Here is a 14,823-nt window from a genome sequence, read left to right as displayed (position 1 = left end):
AGAATATGATCAATCATTTTAGAAAACGGTAGATTTCACATCCATTTTTTTGGGGGGTGGGTAGCCTGTGATAAAACCACAAAGTACATGCATTCATGAAGAGCTATATTACCTTAGAGTAAGGGTGTACTCCCCTGGGATTTTGCTAGAGGCATCCCTCACCAAAAATGTTCCATCTGGTGTATCCCGAAGTTTATCATTTACTTCCTCCCTAAGAGGATACAATAGAAAAATTGCCAAAATTAATGCTTGGAATTTATACATAAGGTATTACATCCTGATGTTGGTTTTCAATCTTAATAATGAGAAGTATTACAAAAGAAGGGAATTTTGTTTACTTACCGTAAATTCCTTTTCTTCTAGCTCCAATTGGGAGACCCAGACAATTGGGTGTATAGCTATTGCCTCTGGAGGCCACACAAAGTATTACACTTAAAAGTGTAAGGCCCCTCCCCTTCTGGCTATACACCCCCAGTGGGATCACTGGCTCACCAGTTTTAGTGCCAAAGCAAGAAGGAGGAAAGCCAATAACTGGTTTAAAGACCAATTCAATCCGAGGAAACATCGGAGAACAGGACCATACCACATGAACAACATGTGTACCCGAAAAAACAGAAAAACCCAGAGAAAACAGGGCGGGTGCTGGGTCTCCCAATTGGAGCTAGAAGAAAAGGAATTTACGGTAAGTAAACAAAATTCCCTTCTTCTTTGTCGCTCCATTGGGAGACCCAGACAATTGGGATGTCCAAAAGCAATCCCTGGGTGGGTAAAAGAATACCTCATGATAGGGCCGTCAAACGGCCCTCTCCTACAGGTGGCCAACCGCCGCCTGAATGACTTATCTACCTAGGCTGGCGTCTGCCGAAGCGTAGGTATGCATCAGATAATGCTTGGTAAAAGTAAGTAGACTCGACCAGGTGGGTGCCTGACACACCTGCTGAGCCGTAGCCTGGTGCCGTAATGCCCAGGATGCACCCACGGCTCTGGTAGAATGGGCCTTCGGCCTTGAGAGAACCAGAAGCCCAGTAGAACTGTAGGTTTCAAGAATTGGTTCCTCGATCCCCCGAGCAAGGGTGGATTTGGAAGCTTGCGACTGTTTACGCCGACCAGCGACAAGGACAAAGAGTGCATCCGGGTGGCGCAGGAGCGCCATGCGGGAAGTAGAACCTGAGTGCTCTCACCAGAACCAACAGATGCAAATCTTTCTGATATTGATGGACTGGACGAGGACACAAAGAAGGTGAGGTGATATCCTGATTGATATGAAAATGGGATACCACCTTAGGGAGAAATTCCGGAACCGGACGCAGAACTACCCTGTCCTGGTGAAGGACCAGGAAGGGAGTTTGTATGAGAGCGTTGCTAGCTCGGAAACTCTCCTAAGAGACGAGACCGTTACTAGAAGGCCACTTCCCGTGAAAAACGGGAAGGGAGACATCCTTCAAAGGCTCGAAAGGCGGCATCTGGAGAGCAATTAGAACCTTGTTCAGATCTCAGGGCTCTAACGGCCGCTTGTACGGAGTGCTGAGAAGACAAACTCCCCGTAGGAACGTGCGTACCTGAGGAAGTCGTCGTTTCTGAAAAAATACAGATAGCGCTGAGACTTGTCCCTAAAGGGAACTGAGCGACAACCCATTTTCCTACCTAGATTGCAGGAAGGAAGGAAACATAGACGATGCAACCGGCCAGGGAGAAACACCCTGCGCCGAGCACCGAGATAAGAACATCTTCCACGTCCTGTGGTCAATCTTGGCGGACGTTGGTATGCTAGCCTGTCTCATGGTGGCAACCACGTCCTGAGGTAATCCTGACGACACTAGGTTCCAGGACTCAATGCCACACCATCCGGTTGAGGGCCGTAGAATTCAAATGGAAGAATGGCCCTTGAGACAGCCAGTCTGATTGGTCTGGTAGTGCCCCCGGTTAGCCTACCGTGAGGCACCACAGAACCGAGTACCACAACATCCTCGGCCAATTTGTAGCGACGAGGATGGCGCGGCCGCAGTCGGTCTTGATCTAGCGCAGTACTCTGGGCAACAATGCCAGAGGTGGCACCTAAGGTAGCTGGAACTGCGACCAATGCTGAACTAAGGCGTTTGCCGCCAGAGCTCGATGATTGTGAAACCGTGCCATGAAGCTGGCACATTGTTGTTGTGCCGTGACGCCATTAGATCGACGTCCGGCCTCTGTCAGCGGCGCCAGATTTTCTGAAACCCGTCCGGGTGAGGAGACCATACTCTTTCGGCCACACCTCAGCGACTTAGGAAGTCAGCTTCCTAGTTTCCACACTTGGGATGTGAATTGTGGATATGGTGGATGCCGTGTCTTCCACCCACATCAGAACCTGCCGGACTTCCTGGAAGGCTTGCCGGTTGCGCGTTCTTCCTTGGTGGTTGATGTATGCCACCGCTGTGGAGCTGTCCGACTGAAGTCGGATATGCTTGCTTTCCAGCCGCTGTTGGAAGGTTTGTAGGGCAAGATACACTGCTCTGTGTTCAAGAACATTGATCTGAAGAGTGGACTCTTGCTGAGTCCACGTACCCTGAGCGCTGTAGTGGAGAAAAACTGCTCCCCACCCTGATAGACTCGCGTCTGTCGTAACTATCGCCCTTGAGGGACGTCGACTCCTCGTCCCATTGGCGGAGAATGTCCCATTGTAGTGGACGCAGTAAAACTGCGCGAAAGGAACTGCCTCCATTGCTACCATCTTACGTAGGAAGTGCATGAGGCGTCTCAATGTGTGCGACTGGTTCTTAAAGAAGAGCTTGCAGCCCGTAGTGAATGCTGTTTGTCTAGCGGAAGCTTCACTATCGCTGAGAGAGTAAGAAACTCTATGCCCAGATATGTTATCGATAGGGTCGGGGTCGGATCTGACTTTAAAAAGTTGATGATCCACCCAAAACTCTAGAGAGTCTCCAGCGCAACGTTCGGGCAGTGTTGGCATGTTTCCTAAGAGAGTGCCTTGACAAGTAGATCGTCTAAATACGGGACCACAGAGTGACCCTGAGAGTGCAGGACTGTGACTACTGCTGCCCTGACCTTGGCGAAGACCAGTTGGACTGTCGCTAGCCGGAAGGTAGAGCTACGAACAGAAGGTGTTCGTCTCCTATAACGAAGCGTAGAAACGCTAGTGCTCTGGATCAATCGGCACGTGTGGATAAGCATCCTTGATGCCTAATGATGCTAGGAAATATCCTTGGGACCTTGAGGCGACGACATGGCGGAGGGATTCCATCCGGAACCGCCTGGTGTCCACGAGCTTGCTGAGCATTTTTAGATCCAGAACGGGACGGAACGGCCCGTTGTTATAGGTACCGCAAAGAATTTGGGGTAAAAACCGTGACCTTGTTCCTGAAGAGGAACGGGGGTCATCACTCTTTCTGCCTATAGAGTGCACCCTGTTTGCAGAAGAGCAGCGGCCCGGCCGGGAGGTGGAGAAATTCTGAAGAATCGAGTTGGAGGACGAGAAGTGAGCTCTATCCTGTACCCGTGAGACAGAATGTCTCACACTCAATGGTCATTGACCTATGGCAGCTAAATATCGCCAAGGCGGGAGAGCCTGCTACCGACCGAGGCCGCAAGTCATGAGGAAGCCGCCTTGGAAGCGGGTTTTCAGACTGTCGCTTTTTTGGGCGAGACTGAGCCCGCTAAGGATCTTAGCTCCTCTGATCCTTTTGAGTCCACATTGGACGAGGAAAAATGGGACCTGCCCGAGCCTCGAAAAGGCCGAAAACCCCGACTGCCTCTTGCTCTGTTGGGGTTTGTTGTGTCCGGGCTGAGGAAAGGATGAATCCTTACCCCTGGACTGTTTAATGGTTACATCCAACGCTCACCAAACAGTCGGTCAGCAGAAAAAGGCAACTGGTTAGGCAACCTTTTTTGGAAGCAGAATCTGCCTTCCATTCACTTAACGAGCAGACCAGGCTCTGCTTAAAAACACGGAGTAGCGGAGGCTACCGCCGCACGGTTCGCAGAGTCCAGGACAACCTGAATCGCGTAAGAAACAAATGCAGACATTTGAGAGGTTAAGGATGCCACCTGCGGCACAGATGTACGTGTAACCGTGTCAATCTGTGTAAGACAAGCTGAAATAGCTTGGAGTGCCCCAAGGGAGAGAATGCCGGAGCCAACGGTGCGCCGACAGCCTCATAGATGGCTTTCGACCAGAGATCCATCTGTCTGTCAGTGGCATCTTTGAGTTTGCAGTTCCATCTCCCACTGCAACTATGGATCTAGCTACAAGCCTGGAGATTGGAGGATGCCGCTCGGGACATTGGGTCCAGTCCTTGACCAAGTCAGGGGACAGGGATAACGTGTATCCTAAGCCGTTTGGAGAAGCGCATATCTGGATAAGCGTGGTGTTCCTGGACTGCCTCTCTGAAGGCAGAGTGGTCCAGAAAAATACGTGAAGCTGACTCCTCCACTGGAGGAGCTGTGAGAAATAACCCACATTCTATAGATGGACGCTATAAGATTATTTACTATGGCGTCACAATCAGGTGTATCCAGATTGAGAGCGGTCTCAGGATCAGAATCCTGAGCCGCTACTTCCGCCTCATTACACAGCGAGTCCTTCTGTTAGGACCCTGATGAAACCGAGGCCGCTCATAGCGAGCCCGCTTAGGCTGTCTGGGACTGACGTCCGTGCAGAGCCGTGACTCTGGGATGCGTGTGACATTCCCGGAGCTGTTAGTTATTCACACTGAGGGGGGCCATGGATCAATGATTCAACAGTGCCCATATTGTGAGAGACATGTCCGGACTGTTAGGCTTCTAGTATCATAGCCATAGTCTCAGAAAAACTGTCAGTAAATACTGCAGACACCGTCCTCATCCCCTGGCCATTAGTGCATACAATGGGAGTCTATGTAACCTGCCGGCCGTATAGCCGTACATGCTGTACCAGCTGTATAGAAAAACATGTGGTTCTGCACCTTTGTTTTACACAGAGAATATGCTGATAACTCCTCCGCATAATCCAGGAGGGTATATACAACGTGCGACCAAACAGTGCAATGTATATAGTACAAGCATATCTATAAGTGCACTTCTGCACTAGTGGGGTTAGCACCACAGGTGCTGCTTAACGCCTGTTGCAGCGATTGTGTGACTATCAGAATGCCAGGGTCTTCCACACTTGTCTCTGTATCGTACAGAAACTGACACTAATGGCTGCCGGCGTCCTTGTAGAGAAGGAAGCCGTGGGCGTGCCTGAGAAAGTGCGGGAATCCGGATTCACAGTGCACACAGTGAGAGGGGTGGAGTATGCAAAACATACTCCAGCTCTCAGCGCTGCTCTATGCAGCGTCACGCCCCTACCCTGACTGTCAGGGCTGTGGGCGGTAACGAAGGGAGACTAGGCCCAGAAGCCGGGGACTCGAGTTAACAGCGCGGCCGCCGTAAAAGCGCGGGCCGCGCTGAAGTCCCCGGCGCACCACAAGTGCCAGCCGCGCCGCAGTCCCAGCGGCCGGCGCGACTGATTCATAGAAGTGGCCAGCGTCCCGCCCCTCTCCTGACTGGCAGGTCTGGGGGCGGGAACGAACGGAAGCAGGCCGCAAAAGCCGGGGACTCTAGTTATCAGCGCGGCCGCCGTAAAAGCGCGGGCCGCGCTGAAGTCCCCGGCGCACCACAAGTGCCAGCCGCGCCGCTGCCAGCGGCCGGCGCGACCGATTCCTGGAAGTGGCCAGCGTCCCGCCCCTCTCCTGACTGGCAGGTCTGGGGGCGGGAACGAACGGAAGCAGGCCGCAAAAGCCGGGGACTCTAGTTATCAGCGCGGCCGCCGTAAAAGCGCAGGCCGCGCTGAAGTCCCCGGCGCACTACAAGTGCCAGCCGCGCCGCAGTCCCAGCGGCCGGCGCGACCAATTCCCATAAGTGAGCCTGCTTCAGCGAAGCTGAATGAGGCCATGGCACAGGCGCCGCAGCGCTGATGTCCCCCGGCGCACTACAACACCCAGCATGCTGCGGTGTGAGCGCCAAATGCACGGGGACACAGAGTACCTTGAGGAAGCAGGGCCATGTCCCTGATGTACTCCGCTCCATCCAGCATCTTCTCCAGGGGCTGTAGATGGAGCACGGTCTCAGTGCCTGGAGACCGGTAAATCCCACTTCACCCAGAGCCCTGTAAAAAGGGATGGGGAAGGAATCAGCATGTGGGCTCCTGCCGCCGTACCCGCAATGGGTACCTCAACCTTACAAACACCTCCGACATACAGTGGGGTGAGAAGGGAGCATGCTGGGGACACTATATGTGTCCTCTTTTCTTCCATCCGACATAGTCAGCAGCTGCTGCTGACTAAAAAGTGGAGCTATGCGTGGATGTGTTGCCTCCTTCGCACAAAGCACAAAACTGGTGAGCCAGTGATCCCACTGGGGGTGTATAGCCAGAAGGGGAGGGGCCTTACACTTTTAAGTGTAATACTTTGTGTGGCCTCCAGAGGCAATAGCTATACACCCAATTGTCTGGGTCTCCCAATGGAGCGACAAAGAAATATAATGTTACACACACATCTGTCACAGCTTTTCAGGAAGACTATGAAGTTTGTAAACTGGAAAGTAACATATCAGCAGTCACAAATGGATGTGTGCCTTCTGCGTTTCTTGGCACCGCCTAGATATACAAAGATCATATCAATGGCTTTCATATTTACCTATATCAAGGTATATTCTCACGAGATGTTTTTTGGCAAATTTTCTGTGCCATGCATGAACATTGTTAAATAATTAATGGGGAAATCTGTTTTATGCTTTTGAATGAGGTTATTACTGCAGCATGAGCAGAGACTCCTACAGGTTCCATTCAGACACATAGGGGGAAAAAAAGAGAATTTTGTTTACTTACCGTAAATTCTTTTTCTTGTAGTTCCGACATGGGAGACCCAAACCATGGGTGTATAGCTAGCGACCTCCGGAGGACACACAAAGTACTACACTCAAACGTGTAGCTCCTCCCTCCGGGCTATATACACTCCCTGGATGACAATCTACCCAGTTCAGTGCAAAAGCTGAAGGAGGACATCCAACCATAAGTAGAGATAGAGTAAAACTCGGCAAGACCAGAACTCTGTCTACTAACAACAGCCGGTGAAACACACGGAACAAAAAACTGCCAACAGGCAACAGGGAGGGTGCTGGGTCTCCCATGTCGGAACTACAAGAAAAAGAATTTACGGTAAGTAAACAAAATTCTCTTTTTCTTTATCGTTCCTTCCATGGGAGACCCAAACCATGGGACGTTCCAAAGCAGTCCATGGGTGGGAAATAAACCAAACTGAGAAGAAGGCAAAACCTAACTTCACAAATGGGCGACCGCCGCCTGAAGGATGCGTCTGCCCAAGCTCGCATCTGCCGAAGCATGAGCATGCACTTGGTAGTGCTTCGAAAAAGTGTGCAGACTGGACCAAGTGGCAGCCTGACAAACCTGCTGAGCCGTAGCCTGGTGCCTGAAAGCCCAGGAGGCACCGACAGCTCTGGTCGAGTGCGCCTTAATCCCCGGCGGGGGAGGCACTTGAGAGCACTGGTAGGCATCGGCGATAGCCGAACTAATCCAACGAGCTAGGGTCGGTTTAGAAGCAGAGAGACCCTTGCGCTGACCCGTGGTTAGCACAAAAAGTGAGGTGCACCGCCGAAAAACGGCGGTGCGTGAAACATAGATTCGGAGCGCTCGCACCAAATCCAAGGTGTGCAACGCCTTCTCAAAGCGATGCACAGGGGCCGGACAAAGAGAGGGCAATGAAATGTCCTGGTTAAGGTGGAAAGAAGACACCACCTTAGGGAGAAAGTCCGGAGTCGGACGAAGAACCACCTTGTCTTGGTGAAACACCAAAAAGGGGGATTCCGAAGAGAGCGCAGCCAAATCAGAAACTCTCCTGAGAGAAGTTATGGCTACTAGAAAAACAACTTTCTGTGAAAGTCTAGACAAAGGAACCTCCCTGAGAGGCTCAAAAGGGGGTTTCTGTAAGGCCGTGAGGACCAGATTAAGGTCCCAGGGATCCAAGGGCCGCCGGTAAGGAGGAATGATGCGAGATGCGCCCTGCATGAAGGTGCGCACCTGAGCCAGTCGGGCGATACGCCGCTGGAACAATACCGACAAAGCCAACACCTGTCCCTTGAGGGAATTGAGGGACAGACCTAGGTGTAGACCTGACTGTAGAAAAGACAGGATGGTCGGCAAGGAGAACGGCCAAGGAGCATGGTCGGAAGAGCGACAGGACAGGAAAATTCTCCAAGTCCTGTGGTAAATCTTGGCCGAGGAAGACTTCCGAGCCTGAGTCATGGAGGAGATGACCTCAGAGGGAATGCCTGAAGCCGTCAGGATCCAGGACTCAAGAGCCACGCCGTCAATCTGAGGGCCACAGAATTCTGGCGGAAGAACGGACCTTGAGAGAGAAGGTCTGGGCGGTCCGGGAGATGCCACGGCACCTCCACGGACAGGCGGAGCAGGTCTGGGTACCAAGCTCTCCTGGGCCAGTCCGGAGCAATGAGTATGACTCGACGGCCCTCCGTTCTGATCTTGCGCAGAACCCCGGGCAAGAGCGCTAGAGGGGGAAACACATAGGCCAGACGGAACTGAGACCAATCTTGAACCAGTGCGTCTGCTGCGAAGACTTGAGGATCGTGGGAGCGAGCCACGTAAACCGGAACCTTGTTGTTGTGCCGGGATGCCATTAGATCCACTTCCAGAGTGCCCCACGTGCGGCAGATCGATCTGAACACTGACGGATGCAGGGCCCACTCGCCGCTGTCCACGGTTTGACGGCTGAGATAATCGGCCTCCCAGTTTTCCACGCCTGGGATGTGGACTGCAGATATGGTGGACTTGGAGTCCTCCGTCCACTGGAGGATTCGTTGAACCTCCAACAATCGCCAGACGGCTGTGAGTTCCGCCCTGGTGATTGATGTAGGCAACCGCTGTCGCGTTGTCCGACTGAACCCGAATGTGCTTGCCCGACAGAGGTGGAGTCTAGGAGAGCTAGAAACACAGCTCTGATCTCCAGCACATTGATCGAGAGGGCTGATTCGGACGGAGTCCAAGTGCCCTGTGCTCGGTGATGGAGAAATACTGCTCCCCAACCGGAGAGGCTGGCATCCGTGGTGAGGATCACCCAGGACGGAGTCAGGAAGGAGCGTCCCTGTGACAGAGAGAGGGGCTGACGCCACCACTGAAGGGAGCTCCTGGCCTGTGATGACAGAGCCACCAGCCTGTCCAAGGAAGAGATCCGCTTGTCCCAACAGCGGAGAATGTCCAGCTGCAAGGGACGCAGATGGAACTGGGCAAAGGGAACCGCTTCCATTGACGCCACCATCTGACCCAGCACCTGCATGAGGTGTCTGATGGAATGACGGCGGTGCCGCAGCAGAGAGCGCACCGCCAGACGAAGGGATTGCTGTTTGACTAGGGGCAACTTGACAAGTGCCGGCAGAGTCTCGAATTGCATCCCTAGGTACATAAGTACCTGGGTCGGGGTCAGAGTGGACTTGGGCAGGTTGACAAGCCACCCGAACTGAACTAGCGTGGCGACAGTGAGAGAGACACTCCGCTGGCAGTCTACACTGGATGATGCCTTGACTAGAAGGTCGTCCAGGTAAGGAATCACTGCCAACCCCTGGAGGTGCAGGACCGCAACCACTGCTGCCATGACCTTGGTGAACACTCGAGGGGCCGTGGCTAAGCCAAAAGGGAAGAGCCACGAATTGGAAATGTTCCTCTCCGATTGCAAAGCGTAGCCAACGCTGGTGTGAGACCGCAATAGGCACATGCAGATAGGCATCTCCGATGTCGATGGATGCCAGAAAATCTCCTTGGGTCATTGAGGCAATGACCGATCTCAGAGATTCCATGCGAAAGTGCCGCACCTGAACATGCTTGTTGAGAAGCTTGAGATCCAGGATGGGCCGGAAGGAACCGTCCTTCTTGGGGACTAGAAAGAGGTTTGAGTAGAAACCGCTGAACCGTTCCCGGGCGGGAACCGGAACAATTACCCCGTTGGCCTGCAGGGATGCCACGGCCTGAGAGAAGGCGGCGGCTTTGGAGCAGGGGGGTGTGGACAGAAAAAATCTGTTTGGCGGGCTGGAAGAAAATTCTATCCTGTAGCCGTGGGAGATGATATCCCGCACCCACTGATCGGCGACGTGTTAGAACCACACGTCTCCAAAGTGGGAGAGCCTGCCACCGACCAAGGACGTTGCTGGCGCAGCCAGATAGTCAAGAGGAGGCTGCCTTAGTGGCAGCGGCTCCTCCGGTCTTTTGAGGACGCGGCTTTGCGTGCCAGTTTGACTTACGATCCTTGGTTGCGGTAGTGGACGCGGTCGAGGGCTTAGAGGATGACCAGTTAGAGGAACGAAAGGACCGAAACCTCGATTGGATCCTGCCCTGGACAGGTTTCCTAGCTTTAGTTTGAGGCAAGGAAGTACTCTTCCCGCCAGTAGCTTCCTTAATTATGTCATCCAGCTGTTCCGCAAACAGCCGGGACCCAGCAAAAGGAGACTTGCAAGGTACTTCTTAGAGGAAGCGTCTGCTTTCCACTCTCGAAGCCACAAGATCCTGCGGATCGCGAGGGAGTTAGCGGAGGCCACCGCCGTGCGGTGAGAAGCCTCCAGGATGGCAGACATGGCGTAGGATGCAAAAGCCGAAGCTTGAGAAGTTAAGGCATCCCTCTCAGGAATAGAGTCCCTGGTAAGGGAATGTATCTCCTCCAGAGAGGCAGAGACTGCCTTGAGAGCCCACACTGCCGGAAAAGACGGGGAGAACGAGGCTCCTGCCGCCTCATATACAGACTTGGCCAAAGGTCAACCTGGCGGTCAGTGGGATCCTTAAGAGAAGTGCCATCAGCCGCAGCTACGTCTGTGTGGGCTGAGATTCTGGACACCGGAGGGTCTACCTTTGGGGACTGGGCCCATTCCCTAACCACCTCTGGTGGAAAAGGAAAACGGTCATCTGAACTACGCTTAGGAAAACGTTTGTCAGGACAGGCCCTGGGTTTGTTAACAGTGGTCTGAAAGCTGGAGTGGTTAAAAAACATACTCCTAGCTTTCTTAGGTGAGGTAAACTGGTGCATCTCTACCAGAGAGGCTTGTTCCTCTGACTCTGGTGGATTGAGGTTCAGTACGGAGTTAATGGACGCAATCAAGTCACTAACATCCGCATCACCGTCAGACAAGTCAATGGGGTACATAGAGCCACAGTAAACGAATCCTCCTCGCCCTGTACCTCGGCACGTGAATCAGAGCCGTGGGAAGAGGAAGGAGAAGGGTCCCTGCGTCTCCGTTTAGGGGGACGGGGTCCTAGGACATGCTCTGAGAGCTCTGCAGAGCTAGGAGCAGCAGAAGCACCCTGAGAAGGGGGCTGATGCATGGTCAGCAGTGTCCGGGACAGCTGCCCCATGGAGTCAGCAAAAGACTGGGAAATAGCTTGTGAAAAGGATGCTACCCAAGCCGGGGGTTCAGCCACCAGGGCCGAAGCAGCCGGAGGAACCCCTGAGGAGACTCCAGGCTGAGACACAACCATATTAGCACAGGCATCACAATGTGGGTATGTGCTTGGCTCTGGCAGAATGAGCTTACATGTAGTGCATATAGCGTACATGTTTGCAGCCTTGCTCTTGGTGACAGACATGCTGCTGAGGAGCTGCCCCATGTGGAAGTTCTGCAGCAAGCAAACACTCCTGTAGAATGTCCTGAGAGTGTAATAAAAAGCCCACAACCAGAGGTTGTGGCTTACCAGATCGCTCTCTGTGTGCCCTCCGGATTCCACAGCTCAAAGCCCAAGTGAAGCGTCAGCCCTCCTAAACAGCAGTAGCTGCAGCATCCAGCGCCGTCCAGCGTAAGAACGCTGAGAAAATGGCGCTGGAAGGAGGAGGGGGGCGGGTATTAGGCCAAGAGCGGGAAAACGGAGGGCCAGGAGAGATGCAGAGAGAGATACAGGGGAGGGAACATCTCCCCAGAGAGGAGTGCCCTCCCCTCTGCTGGCCGAGCGGTGGGCGGCGCCTGTATGCATGACATGCAGAGAAGCCGAAACCGAAACTAGGCCCAAACTAAAGCCGGGGCCTAGATTTTAAAATGCGGCCGACAAGCAGGCACCTTCGGCGCGGTTCTCAGGGGAAACACCCAGAACCGGCCGGAATTTACAGTAACGATAAAACACATACTGTCCCCCTAATAAAAGTACCCGGGACCCCTGAAAAAACGTCTCAATACTTAGCTTTTGAGACGCAGGGCCATGTCCCTGAGGGGGGGGGGGGGGGAGCGCTCCTTCCAGCAGGAACCAGACAGGGCTGCGGATGGAGACCGGTCTCCTGCAGAGAGGACCGTGATGGCTCCCACTTCAAACCAGAGCCTCTCAGAGGATGTGAAGGAGCACGGCATGTGAAGGCTCCAGCCTTGTAAAGTCAACCTTAACAGCACCGCCGACTGAGTGGGGTGTGAAGGGACATGCCGGGAGTCCAGACTGGACCCGCTTTTCTTCTAAATCTTGAAAATCAAAAATAAAAATGAAAAAATATCAGAGAATGCAAGTGTGTGTATCCTCCTGAAACACAAAGCATTGAACTGGGTAGATTGTCATCCAGGGAGTGTATATAGCCCGGAGGGAGGAGCTACACGTTTGAGTGTAGTACTTTGTGTGTCCTCCGGAGGTCGCTAGCTATACACCCATGGTTTGGGTCTCCCATGGAAGGAACGATAAAGAAATTCCCTTACGCAACATGGAACTGGTGCTCAGATGCTCAATATTTAGAAAATCATGTCCTCCACAGTTCTGCCAGAGGGCTGGGAGATTGAGGGTTCTGTGCAGGATCTTAGTTCTTCCCGCTTTTCTGGACAGAGTTCAGATGTTGCCACTCTTCCAACTCAGGGGAACTGCTCCAAGTACTCCTATCACCACTGGAATCACTGTTGCCGTCACCTCCCACAGTTTCACCTTCCCTTCTCCAGTCCTTTTCTGCGGTCCTAGTATTTCTCCAGCTTCTTGTATTCCTTCTTTCTTCATTACAGGTGCCTTTATTGCTGCATATGCTGTTTATTCTGTTTTTTCTTTGAAATTGCAACAAGTTGACAAACAATGTTTTATTGTTGTATTATGTTGGACTACTAATTAGAAAGTTCTGAGGATATAACTGTGGTACATTTCCCTTTATTTCTGAAGATATTGCGCAGTCTATGAAAAAATATTAAGGGGAGCCAATAATGCTGAGCAACACACACAGGCATATATTATGTACATAATATATACACGAGGCATATATATTATGTACATAATATATACACGAGGCATATATATTATATATATATATATATATATATATATATATATATATATATATATATATATATTTTATACACACACACACACACACACACACACACACACACCTTTTAAGGTTTTCTGATTTTTTTCTTTATAGGTATATTTTTGAGTAAAATGTAAATTGTTCTTTTATTCTATAAACTACTGACAACATGTTTCCGAATTGCCAAGTTCATAATCATTTAGACAGCAATACTAATAATGTTTTAACTCAGGAAGAGTTCAGAAATCAATATTTTGTGGAATAACCATGATTTTTAATCCCAGCTTTCATGCATCTTGGCATGCTTTCACCAGTCTGTCACACTGCTTTTGGGTGACCTTATGCCACTCCTGGTGCAAAAAGTTAAGCAGTTCTTTATTTAATGGCTTGTGACTATCCATCTTCTTCTTGATTACATTCCAGAGGTTTTCAATGGGGTTCAGATCTGGACATTGGGCTGGCCATGACAGGGTTTTGATGTGGTGGTCCTTCATCCACACATTGATTGACCTAGCTGTGTGGCATGGTGCATTGTCCTGCTGGAAAAACCAGTCCTCAGAGTTGGGGAACATTGCCTAAGCAAAAGGAAGCAACTGTTTTTCCAGGATAACCTTGTATGTGGCTTGATTCATACGTCCTTCGCAAAGTTTAATCTGCCCAATTTCTAGAGTAAGGTAACCTTCTCTGAGGAGTCTAATTTTCAGCTTTGCCCAACACCTGGTCGTTTAATGGTTAGAATGAGTCCTGAAGAGGCATACAAGCCACAGTGTCTTGCATCCACTGTGAAATTTGGTGGAGGATCGGTGATGATCTGGGGATAATTCAGCAAGGCTGGAATTGGGTAGATTAAACTTTGCGAAGGACGTATGAATCAAGCCGCATACAAGGTTATCCTGGAAAAACAGTTGCATGGATACACAGATGGATGGATATTTACGGTTAAAATAAAGCTATGATGCAATCTACACTTTCATTCTTTTCAAAGTTGAAAACTTGGTATTACGTATTATTTGACTGCAGCCTTAAATAGCCGTAATCTGACCTCTATTAGAGGTCTAGGAATTAGAGGGTTCCGTGCAGGATCCTAGTTGTTCCTGCTTTTCTGGGCAGAAAGTTCAGGTGTTGCCATTCTTCCAATTTAAAGGGGGGGGGGAAATCACTGCTCCAAGTACTCCTATCACCACTGGAATCACTGTTGACTTCACCTTTAGCATCTTCTCCACTTCTTTTTTGAGGCCCTGGTATTTCTCTAGCTTCTCATAAGCCTTTTGATGTTCTGGTTGGTTAGCCAACACCTGCTTATCTGTCTGGATCTTACCCACCAGACCTTTCATTCTCTGGGTTCTCCCACCTGGACTCAGGGGATCTTCGCGCATACGATGTACAGATGTTCCTGTATACAATCACCGCTACTTTGTTGTGGTGTTCGGTATACACTGTTCTATCTTGCCACTATGTGTTGGACTGTTTCAGAATTAGTGCTTGCTCTTGTGCCGCTATGATTAGTGCCTCTCCCCAGCTTTCTCCAGCTATTGGTAGG

At 51.3% G+C, this 14,823-nt stretch overlaps 1 protein-coding gene across 1 annotated transcript in view; it reads right to left on the bottom strand.

Moving 5' to 3' along the window:
• PIK3R2 (phosphoinositide-3-kinase regulatory subunit 2) overlaps positions 1-14,823 on the bottom strand; it is a 94,120-nt gene that overhangs the window by 23,923 nt on the left and 55,374 nt on the right. Inside the window, exon 9 of the mRNA XM_075352492.1 lies at positions 113-211. Within this exon, the coding sequence (XP_075208607.1) occupies positions 113-211 (99 nt within the window). The remainder of the gene's footprint in view (positions 1-112; positions 212-14,823) is intronic.

This window comes from Anomaloglossus baeobatrachus, chromosome 1 (genome assembly GCF_048569485.1).
Source record: "Anomaloglossus baeobatrachus isolate aAnoBae1 chromosome 1, aAnoBae1.hap1, whole genome shotgun sequence".
In the NCBI taxonomy this organism is placed as follows: domain Eukaryota; kingdom Metazoa; phylum Chordata; class Amphibia; order Anura; family Aromobatidae; genus Anomaloglossus; species Anomaloglossus baeobatrachus.
The sequence above is the reverse complement of the archived record's forward strand: the minus strand, read 5'-3'. Positions and strand labels throughout refer to the sequence as shown.